At 39.7% G+C, this 19,518-nt stretch overlaps 1 protein-coding gene across 1 annotated transcript; it reads right to left on the reverse strand.

The window, feature by feature from the left end:
* Nucleotides 1–20: 20 nt before the first annotated feature.
* On the reverse strand, nucleotides 21–19,275 carry calr3b (calreticulin 3b). Its single transcript, XM_061978852.2, has 9 exons — nucleotides 19,057–19,275; nucleotides 18,656–18,757; nucleotides 10,202–10,405; nucleotides 10,023–10,117; nucleotides 7,019–7,228; nucleotides 2,945–3,058; nucleotides 2,725–2,868; nucleotides 2,555–2,647; nucleotides 21–787 (listed from the first exon to the last, which is right to left on the reverse strand). The coding sequence occupies exons 1-9, from the start codon at nucleotides 19,142–19,144 to the stop codon at nucleotides 596–598; spliced, it is 1,242 nt and encodes a 413-aa protein (XP_061834836.1). The 5' UTR covers nucleotides 19,145–19,275; the 3' UTR covers nucleotides 21–595.
* Nucleotides 19,276–19,518: the final 243 nt, after the last annotated feature.

Below are 19,518 nucleotides of genomic sequence, written 5' to 3' on the forward strand. Positions count from 1 at the left end.
TAACAATACAAAAGACAAGCGGAATCTGACAACTTTATTAAAAATGTTGGTACAATCAAACAAAATTGGGAAAACTACTCCATTAATGATCACAGGGCAAGAGCTGCTTTAAAAGACAGAGTTGAACACAGAAATGAAATTGTTTTTAAATCATTTGTAAAGACATGGAAACCAAATGATTAGATTTGCACTTGCCTTGGAACAGGACATGGATGTGTCAGTACCAACCATGACTTAACATTCAGTTTAGAATTGACAAAGAGTTGTTTTTTTTCCCCCACTGATTGGGGTTTTACGCATTGATTTTATTTGAAATTCATGTTTTTATCTTCCACAACAACAGAGTGTAAATATTGAAAATATAAATGTTTTACTCCAAGCCACTTTTAGAGAGGCTGGAGCATGTGATGGTAAAGAGATTGAAATTCAGCGCATTGCCAGAAGTTGTGAGACACATGACCAGAGTGACAGACCCCCCGCACTACATTTCAAAAGGTGTTGTGTTGTGTTATTTTAAGGGTGAGGATGCACAGCAGCCATGATTTCCCTGGAATGTACACAGGAGTTTTATCCTTAAAGAAAATCTGTGACCTCCTTAAAGCTCATCTTTAAGCTTTGCATCCTCTTCTGAGAGTCCTTCCTCTTCCTCATCCTCATCTTCTTCAGCCTCCTCCTCTTCTTCCTCATCATCTTCCTCGCCCGCCTCGGTGTCCTGCTCTTTGTTCTTCTCCTCCTCCTCCTTTCGTTTCAAGTCGTCTTGCTCCTGCTTCATTTTTCTCTCAGGTTCCTGCGTGGATAAAAAGGTAATTAGTAGGGGTGTGGGAAAAAAATCGATTCGAATTGCGATTCTCACGTTGTGCGATTCAGAATCGATTCTCATTTACCGTATTTTCCGCACTATAAGGCGCACCTAAAAACCACAAATTTTCTCAAAAGCTGACAGTGCGCCTTATAACCCGGTGCGCTTTATATATGGATTAATATTAAGATTCATTTTCATAAAGTTTCGGTCTCGCAACTACGGTAAACAGCCGCCATCTTTTTTCCCCGTAGAAGAGGAAGTGCTTCTTCTTCTACGCAAGCAACCGCCAAGGTAAGCACCCGCCCCCATAGAACAGGAAGCGCTTCTTCTTCTACTGTAAGCAACCACCCGCCCGCGTAGAAGAAGAAGAAGCGCGCGGATATTACGTTTCATTTCCTTTGTGTGTTTACATCTGTAAAGACCACAAAATGGCTCCTACTAAGCGACAGGGATCCGGTTCATGAAAAGACGCAATCTCTCCATCCGCACACGGACTACTATTTCACAGGAACTGCCTAAAGACTTTCAAGAAAAGCTGGCTACTTTCCGTGCATATTGTAAAAACAAGATAGCTGAAAAAAAGATCCGGCCAGAGAACATTATCAACATGGACGAGGTTCCACTGACTTTTGATATTCCTGTGAACCGCACTGTGGATACAACGGGAGCACGTACGGTGAATATTCGCACCACAGGGAATGAGAAGACATCCTTCACTGTGGTTCTAGCTTGCCATGCTAATGGCCAGAAACTTCCACCCATGGTGATATTCAAAAGGAAGACCTTGCCAAAAGAGACCTTTCCAGCCGGCGTCATCATAAAAGCTAACTCGAAGGGATGGATGGATGAAGAAAAGATGAGCGAGTGGTTAAGGGAAGTTCACGCGAAGAGGCCGGGTGGCATTTTTCATGCAGCTCCGTCCATGTTGATATACGACTCCATGCGCGCCCACATCACGCTGGTTTTTAATATATTATTAAAGTTTGACTGACCTATCTGACTGTTTTTTTGACATTCCCTTTAGCGCAGTTAGATGCGGCTTATAACACGGGGCGGCTTATAGGTGGACAAAGTTTTGAAATATGCCGTTCATTGAAGGCGCGGCTTATAACCCAGGGCGGCTTATGGTGCGGAATATACGGTAGTGAAACAAAAATGAATATTATCAACAACAGAATCAATATTAGTTACAATTTCAACATAGCAGTGATTAAAAATCCCTCATTGACATTATCATTAGACATTTATAAAAATAAAAAAAAGAACAATAGTGTCACAGTCACATTGGCTTACACTTGCATCGCATCTCATAAGTTTGACAACACACTGTGTCCAATATCTCATAAGTTTGACAACACACTGTGTCCAATATTTTCACAAAGATAAAATAAGTCATATTTTTGGTTCCTTTAATAGTTAAAACACATTTACATTATTGCAATCAGTTGATAAAACATTGTCCTTTACAATTATAAAAGCTTATTACAAAAATCTACTACTCTGCTTGCATGTCAGCAGACTGAAATCCTATGTATTGAATGAATAGAGAATCCTTTTGAATCGGGAAAAAAAAATCGTTTTTGAATCGAGAATCGTGTTGAATTGAAAAAAAATAAATCGATTTTGAATCGAATTGTGACCCCAAGAATCGATATTGAATCGAATCGGACACCCAAAGATTCACAGCCCTAGTAATTAGGGATTTATTCTTGCATAATATCTGATAGAAAATACAGAGAGTAGATCCGATACCTTTGTGACACCCCACGTCTCGTTTCCAATGTCCTCGGCTTCCTTCACGTCATCCGTAATCACAAAGTTGTCAAAGATGGTGCCGGACTTCACCTGAGATTTTAATTAAAACCAACAAATTGCATCAGTAACATGTATACACCAATTTGTGTTTTCTTATTAAATCATACCTGCCAAAGGTCAAGACCAATAACTCCGACGTTGCCAAATTTGTAAATGGCGGAGTCAGGACTGTATTCTGGATTGTCGATCTCAGGGTGCTCCCAGGTTCCTTTGTAGTTGGGATTGTCAATTTGCTTCGGTTTCCATTCTCCCTGCAGTGGCAAGGGATATATGTTCTATTTGTTTGTCTGACAGTTGGCTAATAAACAGTCTCTGTTCAAAGGCTACCTTGTACTCTGGGTTGGGTATCATGGGTGGCTCCCACTCTCCATCCATCTCTTCGTCCCAGTCCTCTGGCTTTTTGGCATCGGGATCGGGGATGTTCTCGGATTTGTCCCAATCCTAAAGGGAGTCAAGGAAACGTCTTAAAAGAACTCTGTCTCTGACATTCAGGCGCCTCTAGACATGCTATACTCTTGGGGTTTCCCGATACAACTTTCTCAAGTCACGTCTAATATCAACTAGGGGTGTAACGGTACGTGTATTTGTATTGAACCGTTTCGGTACGGGGGTTCCGGTTCAGTTCGGAGGTGTACCGAACGAGTTTCCACACGGACATATTAAGTAGTGTAACGTACGTTGTGTAAACAATGCACACCGAGGCACAACACACGGCATGCTAGCAGCTAACGGGCTACAATAGACTGACCATACGTCCTCTTTTGCGGAGCTGTCAGGGCGGAGTTTCTTAAATGCTTCAAATGTCCGCATTTTGAGTTAGGGTTGCGTGTATTTTCAATGTACGTTCAGGGTTAAGAAGGGGTTAAAAACAAAACAAACAGCAGCATTGGTGAGGGAGGGGCAGAGACAGAGAGAGAGAGAGAGAGTTATGATAAGCCCGCATGCGTCGCCTGGCTCTGCTTTTTATCCATAGATTTATCACATTTAATTTTTTATTATCTATAGCAGGGTTGTCAAAAGTGTGCCCCAGAGGCCATTTGTGGCCCACAGCTAATGTTTTAAAGGCCCACGGCACATTCTAAAAATACTATTAAAATAAACAAAAACATAACAAAAGTGAAATAAAAAAAGCTTAAAGGTTAAATGTAATTTAGAAAAAGTTGCAATGTTGACTAATAAAACAAAGCCGTTTTTTTTTCTTTCAAACTGTCATTGCTCAAAACATAATATTCAATCAAAATCAATGTTATTATGAATTATTGACCTATCCAAGGTTCCCATTACTTCACATCAAATATTCCACTAAGAAAAATATTTTTGGTGGAAGATTTTGCAAATTTGGTAAATAAATAACACAAAAATGTATATTTTGTTGTTTTCTTACTGTACCGAAAATGAACCGAACCGTGACCTCTAAACCGAGGTACGTACCGAACCGAAATTTTTGTGTACCGTTACACCCCTAATATCAACCAATACTGATATTGACCCGCTACTACATGAGCATAATTTACAGGTCATATTTTCATTATTTTGTAGGGTGGAATGTTAAAAAAGGTGGACCAAATTAAATTAAAGCACAATGGTAGTGGAGTGGAGTAGTAAATTGTCTTCTGCCGACAGCTAGTGGTCACAATCATTCAGGAAGTAAAGTTCATGGTGTGGTAATTTCAATGACACGGACACCTTTGTTACTTGTTACCAGTATGCTTCTGGCCTTGGAGACTTTGTGTATGTAATATGTAACTATAATTATTTGATACTTATTTATATTTACAAATGTGCCAATTTAGACTCCAATATTGTTCAATGCCGGAAACGTATTACGTATCTGTCTATTACCCTCTATGTTAGCTACTTCTCTTTGTTTATAATGTCTATTTTCTGCTGGATCTACTCTCTATTTTATGCTGCAGCTGTTACATATACTGTAATATTGTACATGGTCATTGTTATATATTGTACCGTATTTTTCGGACTATAAGTCGCAGTTTTTTTTCATAGTTTGGCCCGGGGTGCGACTTATACTCAGGAGCGACTTATGTGTGAAATGATTAACACATTATAATATTATTTATCTCATTCACGTAAGAGACTAGACGTATAAGATTTCATGGGATTTAGCGATTAGGAGTGACAGATTGTTTGGTAAACGTATAGCATGTTCTATATGTTATAGTTATTTGAATGACTCTTACCATAATGTTACGTTAACATACCAGTTGGTTATTTATGCCTCATATAACGTACACTTATTCAGCCTGTTGTTCACTATTCTTGATTTATTTTAAATTGCCTTTCAAATGTCTATTCTTGGTGTTGGCTTTTATCAAATACATGTCCCCAAAAAATGTGACTTATACTCCAGTGCGACTTATATATGTTTTTTTCCCTTCATTATGCATTTTCGGCCAGTGCGACTTATACTCCGGAGCGACTTATACTCCGAAAAATACGGTATATATGATATAAACACAAAAAATGCGACTTATACTCCAGTGCGACTTATGAGGTTTTTTTACCTTCTTTATTATGCATTTTCGACCGGTGCGACTTATACTGTATATATATGATATAAACATATCAGTATATATCATACTGTACATATATTATGTTAAATGTTACATATATGTTATATTGCTACTACGGTACATTTTCATACCTGCCAACTTTTGAAATCAGAAAAACCTAGTAGCCAGGGTCCAGGGGCCGCAGGCCCCGGTAGGTCCAGGACAAAGTCCTGGTGGGGGGTTCAGGCTTCGCCCCCCGACGCAAAATGATTATTAGCATTCAGACAGGTTAAAATGTTGCTAAAACCATCACTTTTCTATCAGTCACAGTGACTTTTCAAAACAAAAATATTACAGCAAAAATCATATGGGTTGATTGACATGTTTATTCTGTAAGCTAACTTCAATAGTTTGAAATTATTTTGACAGTTAATGCCAGTTATCCTGTCAACCTTTCACAAGACTTCAATTTGTTAATTGAAAGTATAAACAGTTTTAAACAACTTTTACAGTAAACAAATGGTAAAACAGTACTAAACAATTCCATAAAAAAAAAAATTGGTGTCATTATTAACTTTCTGTCCAAGCTTGTATAATCTACTGCCTTGTTCAATTGTAAAAAATATTCTGTGCCTAAAATTCACATTTCTATCACAATTATCATACTGTAAACATGGTAAGCTAACTTCATTAAAATTAATAGTCCTGTCAATAGCATGGAATTACAATTCAAATGTAGTTTTTTTGTAAGCCTTTCAAAAGAATTCAAAATATGAACAATTAATGAAAATTAATTGAAGCCATCAGACACTTGAAAAGTGGCACATCACATCTCTAATGTAATCATTTTAACTTTTCAACAGAAATAGCACTGCAAAAATATTAAGGACATACTTCTGTATTTTGGTAGTTATGCTGTCAACATTTAACAAGATTTCTTCAACTTGGACTTGAAAGCATAAATAGTATAAACACTTTTAACAGTATAACCGTACTAAACAATTCCAATAGATAACATTGGTGTCATTACCTTTTTGTGGCTAAAATCCGAAAATCGTTGAAAGTTTTCCACTTGTATCGCTAGCAACGGCATTAGACTTGTGTTTTTTTGTCCCAACGTGGTCTTTTACATCGCTAATTCCTCCGTGTCCGATCGAAAAACCTTGTCTGCACAAGGTGCAATTCGCGTAGTTTTCACCCTTTTTGGAACGGATAATTATTCCCGGATAGGCTTTTGAATATTCTTCACGGAATGACTGCAGTTTTCTTTTCGGTTTAAGACTCGTTTGCGAGTTTGGAAACAATGGCAACTGGTGCCTCGTGCTTGGCAGCGGTGCTATAAATAGCCTCGCGCATTTAAAAAAATTTTTTTTTTTTAATTAATGAAAAAACGTATTTTTTATCACTGCAACCGTAACCCGGAATAGGTTGATGAAAACCGTACTAATTACGGGAAAACCGGAGTAGTTGGCAGGTATGCATTTTTAGTCTATTTTATACCTGCATTGTCCTTTCCATCCTTACACTTTCCATCCTTTGAAACTGAGCTACAATTCCCTTGTGGATCATTAAAGTTTGTCTAATTCTAAGTATGTTTAGCTTGTGTGCTATTGCATGCTTAGCTGTTGTGTAGGTGCTAGCTCCTAGTAGCCTATACACCTACCATGTTTATCTTTTGTAAATGACATGACTAAAATACAAAGAAAAGACCAACCTTTTGTGCTTTTTGGAGGACATTTAGATGTAGTAAACACTGCAGGACCACCGCTTGTATAGGAACTTATTTCAGACATTTTACATGCCAGCTCATGTAATAACATCCTTGATTTATTTCCTGATATACAACAATATCGGCTCGAGACACCCCTACTATATTCCTAATGGTATTCACCTCAGGCTTGGTGTCCTCTGGGTCGTCAATCTTGGCCCGGTCATCCCAGTCCTCGGGTTTCTTGGCTTCGGGGTCCTTGATTTTCTTCGGGGGCAGCAGGTCCCAGTCCTCTTCCAGGCTGCCGGATTCCACCTTTTCGTTGTCGATCTTCACCTCGTAGGTCTGATCGGGATTCAGGATCAGCGTGTACAGGTGGGTTAACTCGTCATCCTGGAAGAAAAAATATTTTTGGGGATTGGATTACACTGGAAGTGAGAAAACGGGGGCTTAGGGCTGATGAAATACATGTCCTGGAATAACATAAATGCTCCAATTATCACCTCTATTGAATCAACCAGCACAGTCTCCTATAGTTGGTGGATGCATGGTCTAAAAAAACCAAAAAACCAACGCAGTCTTCAATTGGTGCAAAGACAAACAACATTGGCATTAACTTAAGATGGCAGTAGCTGCATTTGAAGTACCATCAATATCTAGCAGCATGAGCTACCCTGCAAGCACTTCAAAATAATACTCTGCTGTTCGCTGGAAAGTCACGCATGTTACACATGCCGTACTACTATTTTCTATTTATTCATCAGCACTATTAATGATTTCTGAGCAGTTTGCGCCTTACCGCTATTACAACATTGGTTCTGTTATGGTCGTGTTGTGCTAATATTAGGGGTGTAACGGTACACAAAAATTTCGGTTCGGTACGTACTTCGGTTTAGAGGTCACGGTTCGGTTCAATTTTGGTACAGTAAGAAAACAAAATATACATTTTTTGGTTATTTATTTACCAAATTTGTAAACAATGGCATAACATACGTATACCGGTACACACAGGGTCCATTGCCAGGGTTAATGTGGTCAACATATACAAAATAAAAACTGAATAAGATAAGGCTCAGAATGGTTTCTTAACAAAACCTTTTGATTGCTTGAGACTTTTATTAGTAGATTGCACAGTACAGTACATATTCCGTACAATTGACCACTAAATGGTAACACCCCAATAAGTTTTTCAACTTGTTTAAGTCGGGGTCCACGTTAATCAACATTAAACTGCCTGAAGTTGTTGCTCAGATGAAATAAAATGACAAAACTTTTCTTCTACATATAAAAAGTGCAACATTAAACAGTTTCAACTCTCTCGTTTGAGTCACACATTAAGAGTGTTACTAAAACGGCCTTCTTTCATCTCTGTAATATCGCTAAAATTCGTTCTATTTTATCCACTAGCGACGCTGAGATCATTATTCATGCGTTCGTTACGTCTCGTCTCGACTACTGTAACCTATTATTTTCGGGTCTCCCTATGTCTAGCATTAAAAGATTACAATTGGTACAAAATGCGGCTGCTAGACTTTTGACAAGAACAAGAAAGTTTGATCATATTACGCCTATACTGGCTCACCTGCACTGGCTTCCTGTGCACTTAAGATGTGACTTTAAGGTTTTACTACTTACGTATAAAATACTACACAGTCTAGCTCCGTCCTATCTTGTCGATTGTATTGTACCATATGTCCCGGCAAGAAATCTGCGTTCAAAAAACTCCGGCTTATTAGTGATTCCCAGAGCCCAAAAAAAGTCTGCGGGCTATAGAGCATTTTCTATTGGGGCTCCAGTACTATGGAATGCCCTCCCGGTAACAATTAGAGATGCTACCTCAGTAGAAGCATTTAAGTCCCATCTTAAAACTCATTTGTATACTCTAGCCTTTAAATAGACCCCCCTTTTAGACCAGTTGATCTGCCGTTTCTTTTCTTTTCTGCTCTGCCCCCCTCTCCCTTGTGGAAGGCGGGGCACAGGTCCGGTGGCCATGGATGAAGTGATGGCTGTCCAGAGTCGGGACCCGGGGTGGACCGCTCGCCTGTGCATCGGTTGGGGACATCTCTGCGCTGCTGACCTGTCTCCGCTCAAGATGGTGTCCTGCTGGCCCCACTATGGACTGGACTCTTACTATTATGTTGGATCCACTATGGACTGGACTCTCACAATATTATGTCAGACCCACTCGACATCCATTGCATTCGGTCTCCCCTAGAGGGGGGGGTTACCCACATATGCGGTCCTCTCCAAGGTTTCTCATAGTCATTCACATCGACGTCCCACTGGGGTGAGTTTTTCCTTGCCCTTATGTGGGCTTTGTACCGAGGATGTCGTTGTGGCTTGTGCAGCCCTTTGAGACACTTGTGATTTAGGGCTATATAAATAATTGATTGAAGTCAACTCAGCCTCAGATTAACCCCCCCAGCCTGGCTAACTTGGCAGTAAGAGGATATATGGGCTCATTGTTCTTCCACCATAGAAGTGGGTCAAAATCTAGTTTCTAATGCAATATGGTCTTAAATCTGCTGCTATAAGAGCATTTGTTATTGCTTTAGCCCTGCCTGACTCGCCGAGGAGAGGCTGCTTGAATGCGGTGGTGACGCTTCAAATGGGTTAGCATTCCACCATTCTGTTAGCATTCTGACGTGTTGTCAGAGGCAGCTGCTGAACAATGTCGGCAAACCTCCGTCCTCCATTGTTGCATCGCACCGAAGTGTTCCCAAACGGGAGATCTTAATGAGGCAGGAGGGTCTAGCCCGGTCGCTGCTAGCATGCCGTGTGTTGTGCCTCGGTGTGCGTTGTTTACACAACGTGCAGTACGCTACTTAATATGTCCGTGTGGAAACTCGTTCGGTACACCTCCGAACCGAACCAAAACGGTTCAATACAAATACACGTACCGTTACACCCCTAGCTAATATACTATATTTATCCATCGACGTAGAAATACATACATTAATTCAATAAATTAATAATTAGAAAAGACAAATACAAAATAAATAATAAAAATGTAATCGTAATAATAAATATTGTAATGATAATAATAAAATAATCATACATACTTAGTAAATACATAAGAAATGTATTCAGAAATAACAGCTACTTTCCAGTTGTTACCTACTCCTCTTTGTGGTTCAGGCTATAACTGGAGCATTTACAATATTCAAACTTTAAATGTCAAAATTACCTTGCACTTAATTTCCTTCTTGATGAGGTGATTCTTGCCCTTGTAGTTGAAAATGACGTGGACCTTTTTGGTGCTGTAGCCGCAAATATCAGGGCCTGTGTGTGTTCACAATCACAAAATGCTGTTTAACTACATTTAGTGCCATGCAATGAGACGAGAGGGCGGAGTTTGTGACTTACCAAACATGATGTAGTACGAAGAATCCCCGTGCATTGCTGTCTGATCCAGGTCGGCTGGGAAGACCTTGACGTAGCCGCCGCCGCAGTCGATTTTCTGCTCGTGCTTGACCGAGAACTGGATGACCAGGCTCTTGCCCTCGTTGCTGAACGGCTCAAAGCGGGCAGAGGTGGCATAGAATCGGGCATCCTGGCTTGTCTGGAGCCCTACGCAAAACAAAGGTAATTTGCATTAAAAAAACAGTTGTATAATGTGTTTCCCCCAAATGGCAGCCAGGGACTTTTAAATTTGCTTAACTACAGAGAGTAGCAGGTGTTTATCAGGGATTAGTGTTCACATTTTAATATTATTAGATACTACTCATCACTGCTTTGTTTTACATGAAAAGTAAAAAAAACATTTACTCTAAAGTCGTATTCTATATGTAGTGTTGGCGCTAGGAATTTTCAAAATGGGGTACCACAGTAAATTTTTGGGGTCCCACTTTTTTGTAAGTGTTTTGAAAACAAATGATAAATGTATGCATTATGCTGTTATACCTCACATTCTATATTGTGTTTTGGAAAAAGGTTGTCATAAACGTAACTTCATTCATTAAAAAAAATACAAAAGAAAACACATTTTTATGCATAAGTAAATCTATTCAGTTAAACATTCATTCACTTTCTTCTTCTGCGATAAGGTGGCGACTTGGCCAGGGTGTACCCCGCCTTCCGCCCGATTGTAGCTGAGATAAGCTCCAGCGCCCCCCGCGACCCCAAAGGGAATAAGCGGTAGAAAATGGATGGATGGATGGCACTTTCTTCTTTCCTCCATGGATCTAAACTTTACCGCTGCCAGTAGTGTTTTCTATATTTTTATTTAATAAGTTGCAGTATTTATTTCAGTATAAAAGTGTAAAAAATATTTTGCTTCGGTCATTACCGTATTTTCCGCACCATAAGCCGCCCTGGGCTATAAGCCGCGCCTTCAATGAACGGCATATTTCAAAACTTTGTCCACCTATAAGCCGCCCCGTGTTATAAGCCGCATCTAACTGCGCTAAAGGGAATGTCAAAAAAACAGTCAGATAGGTCAGTCAAACTTTAATAATATATTAAAAACCAGCGTGATGTGGGCGCGCATGGAGTCGTATATCAACATGGACGGAGCTGCGTGAAAAAAGCCACCCGGCCTCTTCGCGTAAACTTCCCTTAACCACTCGCTCATCTTTTCTTCATCCATCCATCCCTTCGAGTTAGCTTTTATGATGACGCCGGCTGGAAAGGTCTCTTTTGGCAAGGTCTTCCTTTTGAATATCACCATGGGTGGAAGTTTCTGGCCATTAGCATGGCAAGCTAGAACCACAGTGAAGGATGACTTCTCATTCCCTGTGGTGCGAATATTCACCGTACGTGCTCCCGTTGTATCCACAGTGCAGTTCACAGGAATATCAAAAGTCAGTGGAACCTCGTCCATGTTGATAATGTTCTCTGGCCGGATCTTTTTTTCAGCTATCTTGTTTTTACAATATGCACGGAAAGTAGCCAGCTTTTCTTGAAAGTCTTTAGGCAGTTGCTGTGAAATAGTAGTCCGTGTGCGGATGGAGAGATTGCGTCTTTTCATGAACCGGAAACCTGTCGCTTAGTAGGAGCCATTTTGTGGTCTTTACAGATGTCAACACACAAAGGAAATGAAACGTAATATCCGCGCGCTTCTTCTTCTACGGGGGCGGGTGGTTGCTTGCGTAGAAGAAGAAGCGCTTCCTCTTCTATGGGGAAAAAAGATGGCGGCTGTTTACCGTAGTTGCGAGACCTAAACTTTATGAAAATGAATCTTAATATTAATCCATATATAAAGCGCACCGGGTTATAAGCCGCACTGTCAGCTTTTGAGTAAATTTGTGGTTTTTAGGTGCGGCTAATAGTGCGGAAAATACGGTAAATTATGAGAACCGTGTGCCAGGGCATACATGCATTATTTATATAACGCTTAAATCTCGAGTCTACATCAACTTCAGATCTGTCAATTCTAAGTAATTTTTTTTATGTTGTTTTTATGTTTGTTTTTCTCACCTTTTTGTCAAAGAAAACAGTTTTTTATGGCAAACATACAATATGCAAAGTCTTCCACAATTTTTTTTTTCAAAGTGGAATATTTGATGGGAAGTTAGGTCAATAATTGATAAAAACATTGATTTTGATTCAATATTGATTTGAGCAATGACAGTTTGAAAGAAAAAAAAAAAGCTTTGTTTTATTAGTCAACATTGCAACTTTTTCTTAAATTACATTTAACCTTTTTTATTTCACTTGTGTTATGTTTTTGTTTATTTTAAATAGTATTTTTAGAATGTGCCGTGGGCCTTTAAAACATTAGCTGCGGGCCGCAAACGGCCTCCGGGCCACACTTTTAACACCCCTGCTATAGATAAAAAATGTAATCTGGGGCGGTATAGCTCGGTTGGTAGAGTGGCCTTGCCAGCAACCTTTGGGTTCCAGGTTTGATCTCCGCTTCTGCCATCCTAGCCACTTCCGTTGTGTCCTTGGGCCATCCACACTGGTTTAAATGTAACTTAGATATTGGGTTTCATTATGTAAAGCGCTTTGAGTCACTAGAGAAAAGCGCTATATAAATATAATTCACTTCACTTCTGATAAGTCTATCGATAAAAAGCAGAGCCTGGCGACGCATGTACGTTCATCATAACGCAGAGTCAGCATCTCTGCTTCAGTCAACAATGACGGTGATGACGTCAAGAGTCAGCGATGCGAGCGACACTTGCTAACTTGTCAGCCACTTCTCCAAGAGACTCCTTTGGAACACTCCTCGCACATTAACACTTCAAAAAGCACATATTTTCCCTGCAAAGTAACAGCGAGCCTGTCTCCATACTCGAACGATGTCGATCCAGCGAGAGATAAAAGTGAAGTTTCCATGGACTCACAAAGACTTAAACAAGTCATTTACTGGAGACATGGCACAGGATGAAGTTAAAAACATTGACTTTTCACTCACCTTAGTGTTTACCGTGAAGTCTTTCTTTTGACAGCCCCTCGCGGTAAACTTGTCCCAGTGCAGACTGAGTATTTGTCATTGATAAAACTTTCAGCCTTTGCTTTGAAGACGACCAAAAAAACGCGGAGAGGGCAGGGTCGGTAAATTTTTTTTTTTTTTTTAAAGAATCCGCGTCCCAGGGACGCATGGACTTCCGGAAATTTGAGTTTTTTTTTTATTTCAATGTGTAAAAAAAAACACAAAAAGTGCGTTAACGCCCACAGTGACTATAATTTCCTGACTATAAGCCACTATTTTTTTTCCAGCGCTTTGAACTCTGCGGCTTATGAAACGGCGTGTCTAATTTATGGATTTTTCTTCACTTATGGACATAATGTTGTATATTTAAGAAATAATTTTCATATTACGCCGACAAGAGACACTAGAAAGATGTATTATTGTTTGTGCTATGTCACCACATTTTGGGACGGGTTCACTGACTGCAGGTGCCGCAGTGTACCGTATTTTCCGCACTATTAGCCGCACCTAAAAACCACAAATTTACTCAAAAGCTGACAGTGCGGCTTATAACCCGGTGCCCTTTATATATGGATTAATATTAAGATTCATTTTCATAAAGTTTCGGTCTCGCAACTACGGTAAACAGCCGCCATCTTTTTTCCCCGTAGAAGAGGAAGTGCTTCTTCTTCTACGCAAGCAACCGCCAAGGTAAGCACCCGTCCCCATAGAACAGGAAGCGCTTCTTCTTCTACTGTAAGCAATCACCCGCCCGCGTAGAAGAAGAAGAAGAAGCGCGGATATTACGTTTCATTTCCTTTGTGTGTTTACATCTGTAAAGACCACAAAATGGCTCCTACTAAGCGACAGGTTTCCGGTTCATGAAAAGACGCAATCTCTCCATCCGCACACGGACTACTATTTCACAGCAACTGCCTAAAGACTTTCAAGAAAAGCTGGCTACTTTCCGTGAATATTGTAAAAACAAGATAGCTGAAAAAAAGATCCGGCCAGAGAACATTATCAACATGGACGAGGTTCCACTGACTTTTGATATTCCTGTGAACCGCACTGTGGATACAACGGGAGCACGTACGGTGAATATTCGCACCACAGGGAATGAGAAGTCATCCTTCACTGTGGTTCTAGCTTGCCATGCTAATGGCCAGAAACTTCCACCCATGGTGATATTCAAAAGGAAGACCTTGCCAAAAGAGACCTTTCCAGCCGGCGTCATCATAAAAGCTAACTCGAAGGGATGGATGGATGAAGAAAAGATGAGCGAGTGGTTAAGGTAAGTTTACGCGAAGAGGCCGGGTGGCTTTTTTCACGCAGCTCCGTCCATGTTGATATACGACTCCATGCGCGCCCACATCACGCTGGTTTTTAATATATTATTAAAGTTTGACTGACCTATCTGACTGTTTTTTTGACATTCCTTTAGCGCAGTTAGATGCGGCTTATAACACGGGGCGGCTTATAGGTGGACAAAGCTTTGAAATATGCCGTTCATTGAAGGCGCGGCTTATAACCCAGGGCGGCTTATGGTGCGGAAAATACGGTATACAATGTTCCTGTTTCGTACCAGAAGTATACATATGTGCATAGCGTTTTAGCTCCAAATAATCTTCATTAATCACTCCAAGCATTGTTTTGCAAGTGTTATACTTAGAGATGTCCGATAATGGCTTTTTTGCCGATATCCGATATTGTCCAACTCTTAATTACAGATTCCGATATCAACCGATACCGATATAAACAGTGGTGGAATTAACACATTATTATGCCTAATTTTGTTGTGATGCCCCGCTGGATGCATTAAACAATGTAACAAGGTTTTCCAAAATAAATCAACTCAAGTTATGGAAAAAAAAATGCCAACATGGCACTGCCATATTTATTATTGAAGTCACAAAGTGCATTATTTATTTTTTTACATGCCTCAAAACAGCAGCTTAGAATTTGGGACATGCTCTCCCTGAGAGAGCATGAGGAGGTTGAGGTGGGTTGGGGGGGGTGGCGGGGTTGAGGTTGGGAGTGGTGGGGGGTAGCGGGAGTGTATATTGTAGCGTCCCGGAAGAGTTAGCGCTGCAAGGGTTTCTGGGTATTTGTTCTGTTGTGTTTATGTTGTGTTACGGTGCGGATGTTCTCCCGAAATGTGTTTGTCATTCTTGTTTGGCGTGGGTTCACAGTTTGGCGCATATTTGTAACAACCGACACCGATACATACAGTCGTGGAATTAACACATTATTATGTGTAATTTGGATAACCGGGTATGGTGAAGATAAGGCCCTTTTTTTTAGAAATTAATAAAATAAAATATGATAAATAAATTCAAAACATTTTCTTGAATAAAAAAGAAAGTAAAACAATATAAAAACAGTTACATAGAAACTAGTAATTAATGAAAATGAGTAAAATTAACTGATGAAGGTTAGTACTATTAGTGGACCAGCAGCACGCACAATCATGTGTGCTTACGGACTGTATCCCTTGCAGACTGTATTGATATGTATTGATATATAATGTAGGAACCACAATATTAATAACAGAAAAACAACCCTTTTGTGTGAATGAGTGTAAATGGGGGAGGGAGATTTTTTGGGTTGGTGCATTAATTGTAAGTGTATCTTGTGTTTTTTATGTTGATTTAATAAAAAATAAAAAATGAATAAATAAAAAAATCGATACTGATAATAAAAAAAACGATACAGATAATTTCCGAGATTACATTTTAAAGCATTTATCAACATCTCTAATAATAAAGAAGGGAAAATGGAGTATAAGTCGCATTTTTGGGGGAAATTTATTTGATAAAATCCAACACCAAGAATAGACATTTGAAAGGCATTTTAAAATAAATAAAGAATAGTGAACAACAGGCTGAATAAGTGTACGTTATATGAGGCATAAATAACCAACTGGTATGTTAACGTAACATATTATGGTAAGAGTCATTCAAATAACTATAACATATAGAACATGCTATACGTTTACCAAACAATCTGTCACTCCTAATCGCTAAATCCCATGAAATCTTATACGTCTAGTCTCTTACGTGAATGAGATCAATAATATTATTTGATATTTCACGCTAATGTGTTAATCATTTCACACATAAGTCGCTCCTGAGTATAAGTCGCACCCCCGGCCAAACTATGAAAAAAACAGTACTCATTAAAGTTAAGTTAAGTTAAAAGTTAAGTTAAAGTACCAATGATTGTCACACACACACACTAGGTGTGGTGAAATGTGTCCTCTGCATTTGACCCATCCCCTTGATCACCCCCTGGGAGGTGAGGGGAGCAGTGGGCAGCAGCGGTGCCGCGCCCGGGAATCATTTTTGGTGATTTAACCCCCAATTCCAACCCTTGATGCTGAGTGCCAAGCAGGGAGGCAATGGGTCCCATTTTTTATAGTCTTTGGTATGACTCGGCCGGGGTTTGAACCCACAACCTACCGATCTCAGGGCGGACACTCTAACCACTAGGCCACTGAGTAGATTAATAGAAGCCTTTTCTAATCGAATTAATCGTTGCAGCCCTCGTTGGCACTGTTAATGTGTTTATTGCACGGTGCTTCCTTGTCAGCCACTCAAGATTAGTTTTGCTTTCTCTTTCAACATCTTAAAAAGCTAGTCATGCGCCCAACTGCAGTTCAACAAAAACTTCAAAATTGTACCTTTATGACATTTCATTTCATTTCATTTTTATTTATCTCCTTCATTGATGTGCATCTTTGATCGAATATATCTCAATTATTCAATTATACATTTACACACCAATGTCTGAGAAGGAGCATGATGAAGAAACATAATTCGTAGTCTTACTTAATGGATATCATACAAACCAAACAAATACATTCAAATATAATGAAAACACACAAAAAAACACAACAAGTGCAAAACTTCATGAAGTACAAACCGAACAAAAAAAAAAGAAAAGTAATATACACCTCACGGCATGATAAAAAACAAATACAAAACCAGGCAAAAAATAGGTAAAATAATAAATATAAAGCAAAATGTAAACACTTATGGCTGTCCGTATGATCTTATTGTTCAGTATATATTTTTTTCCAATTGGAATATATTTTTACAATCTTTTATCTCATTGTAAAGAGAACTCCATAGTTTAACCCCCACCACTGATATACCGTACACATTTGTTTTGAAGTTGTCCTTGAATACTGACGTTGAAAATGACCTTTTCTTCTATGCTCTTCATTCCCAGAAGTGATGACAAACATTTTTTGTCAATTTGCTGGTAATGTTTGACTTTTAGCCTTAAACATGACACATCATGTCTGTAACTTTACTAGCTCCTGTCATTTCAATAAACCCGAATTAATAAATAATGTTAGTGTGTTCTAAGTAATCTACCGTATTTTCCGCACCATAAGGCGCCCTGGGTTATAAGCCGCGCCTTCAATGAACGGCATATTTCAAAACTTTGTCCACCTATAAGCCGCCCCGTGTTGTAAGCCGCATCTAACTGCGCTAAAGGAATGTCAAAAAAACAGTCAGATAGGTCAGTCAAACTTTAATAATATATTAAAAACCAGCGTTCTAACAACTCTGTTCACTCCCAAAATGTACGCAAATGTGCAATCACAAACATACGTATATCAACATGGACAGAGCTGCGTGAAAAAAGCCACCCGGCCTCTTCGCGTGAACTTAAACTTACCTTAACCACTCGCTCATCTTTTCTTCATCCATCCCTTCGAGTTAGCTTTTATGATGACGCCGGCTGGAAAGGTCTCTTTTGGCAAGGTCTTCCTTTTGAATATCACCATGGGTGGAAGTTTCTGGCCATTAGCATGGCAAGCTAGAACCACAGTGAAGGATGACTTCTCATTCCCTGTGGTGCGAATATTCACCGTACGTGCTCCCGTTGTATCCACAGTGCGGTTCACAGGAATATCAGTTGCTGTGAAATAGTAATCCGTGTGCGGATGGAGAGATTGCGTCTTTTCATGAACCGGATACCTGTCGCTTAGTAGGAGCCATTTTGTGGTTTTTACCGATGTAAACACACAAAGGAAATGAAACGTACGGTGATATCCGCGCGCTTTTTCTTCTTCTACGCGGGCGGGTGGTTGCTTACAGTAGAAGAAGAAGTGCTTCCTGTTCTACCGGGAAAAAAGATGGCGGCTGTTTACCGAAGTTGCGAGACCGAAACTTTATGAAAATGAATCTTAATATTTATCCATATATAAAGCGCACCGGGTTATAAGGCGCACTGTCAGCTTTTGAGAAAATGTGTGGTTTTTAGGTGCGCCTTATCGTGCGGAAAATACGGTACTTTATGAATAATCTTTATAGCTATTTTCTGTAGTTGATACAATGCCTTTATGTTACTCTTATATGACATCTTAATGACATACATGATCTCCATCAATAAAAATGTCAAAGTGTGACGTCACCTTTACTTTGAAGGCACATTTTTAATATGCTCACCTTTGTCTTTTTCAGCGTCTCCATAGAAGTTGCCAGACGTCAGTTTCCACTCTCCGTAGTCAGACTTGTGTTTGGAGTCCACCCAGCGACTTCTCCATTCGGCTGAAAGACACGTTGAATTAATCCCTTTAGAGCACACACACCCCGCGAACCCGAAAGGGACAAGCGGTAGGAAATGGATGTATGGAGAAACTACACAATGAAAAAAACGCCCACTTGACGACACGATATTTAGTTAGCTGTATTTGCTAGCTTAGGGGAAATATAACGACAAAAATTTAAAAAAATGATGAGCTTTAAAATACAAATGAGTACGAGATTAAGGAATAAAAAGGACTTTTATAAATAACAGGAGTTAATTCCATAAAGGAACTTTCTGCATTTCTGCACTTCCACCTTACCGCCGTCCGTGAACTCCTCACGAAAGTAGACCGTCGCTTGCGCGCAGCACGCTACTAAAAGCACCGCGACAGCGCTCAACATTTGCATTTTGCCCTTTTTTTTTTTTTTTTAATTATAAATTGTTTTAGCCTTAATATCGGCTTCGGATTTGTTGTCCTTCCTGGGAGGTCTGGCCGGAGAGACTCACGGTTGTAGAGGAGAGTGACTTTCCAGAGCACGCTCAAGCTAACAGATGTCCGCACGCTATTGGTCGACAACACCGCCCCGTGTGGACCAATCACAGTCGACCACGAAACACTGGTTCCTTGCGGAGTCTGATCCAGGATCAGCGAGTACGTCATGAACAGCGAGAGGGCGTCACCTCCCATTGAACCAAGCCAAACTGCACTTTTTTTTTTTTTTGCATTAAATATTTAATTTTTATTAACTTACGTTCATCTTTTGGATAAAACACCTAAAAA

Source organism: Nerophis lumbriciformis, linkage group LG19 (assembly GCF_033978685.3).
Source record: "Nerophis lumbriciformis linkage group LG19, RoL_Nlum_v2.1, whole genome shotgun sequence".
Classification (NCBI taxonomy): Eukaryota; Metazoa; Chordata; class Actinopteri; order Syngnathiformes; family Syngnathidae; genus Nerophis; species Nerophis lumbriciformis.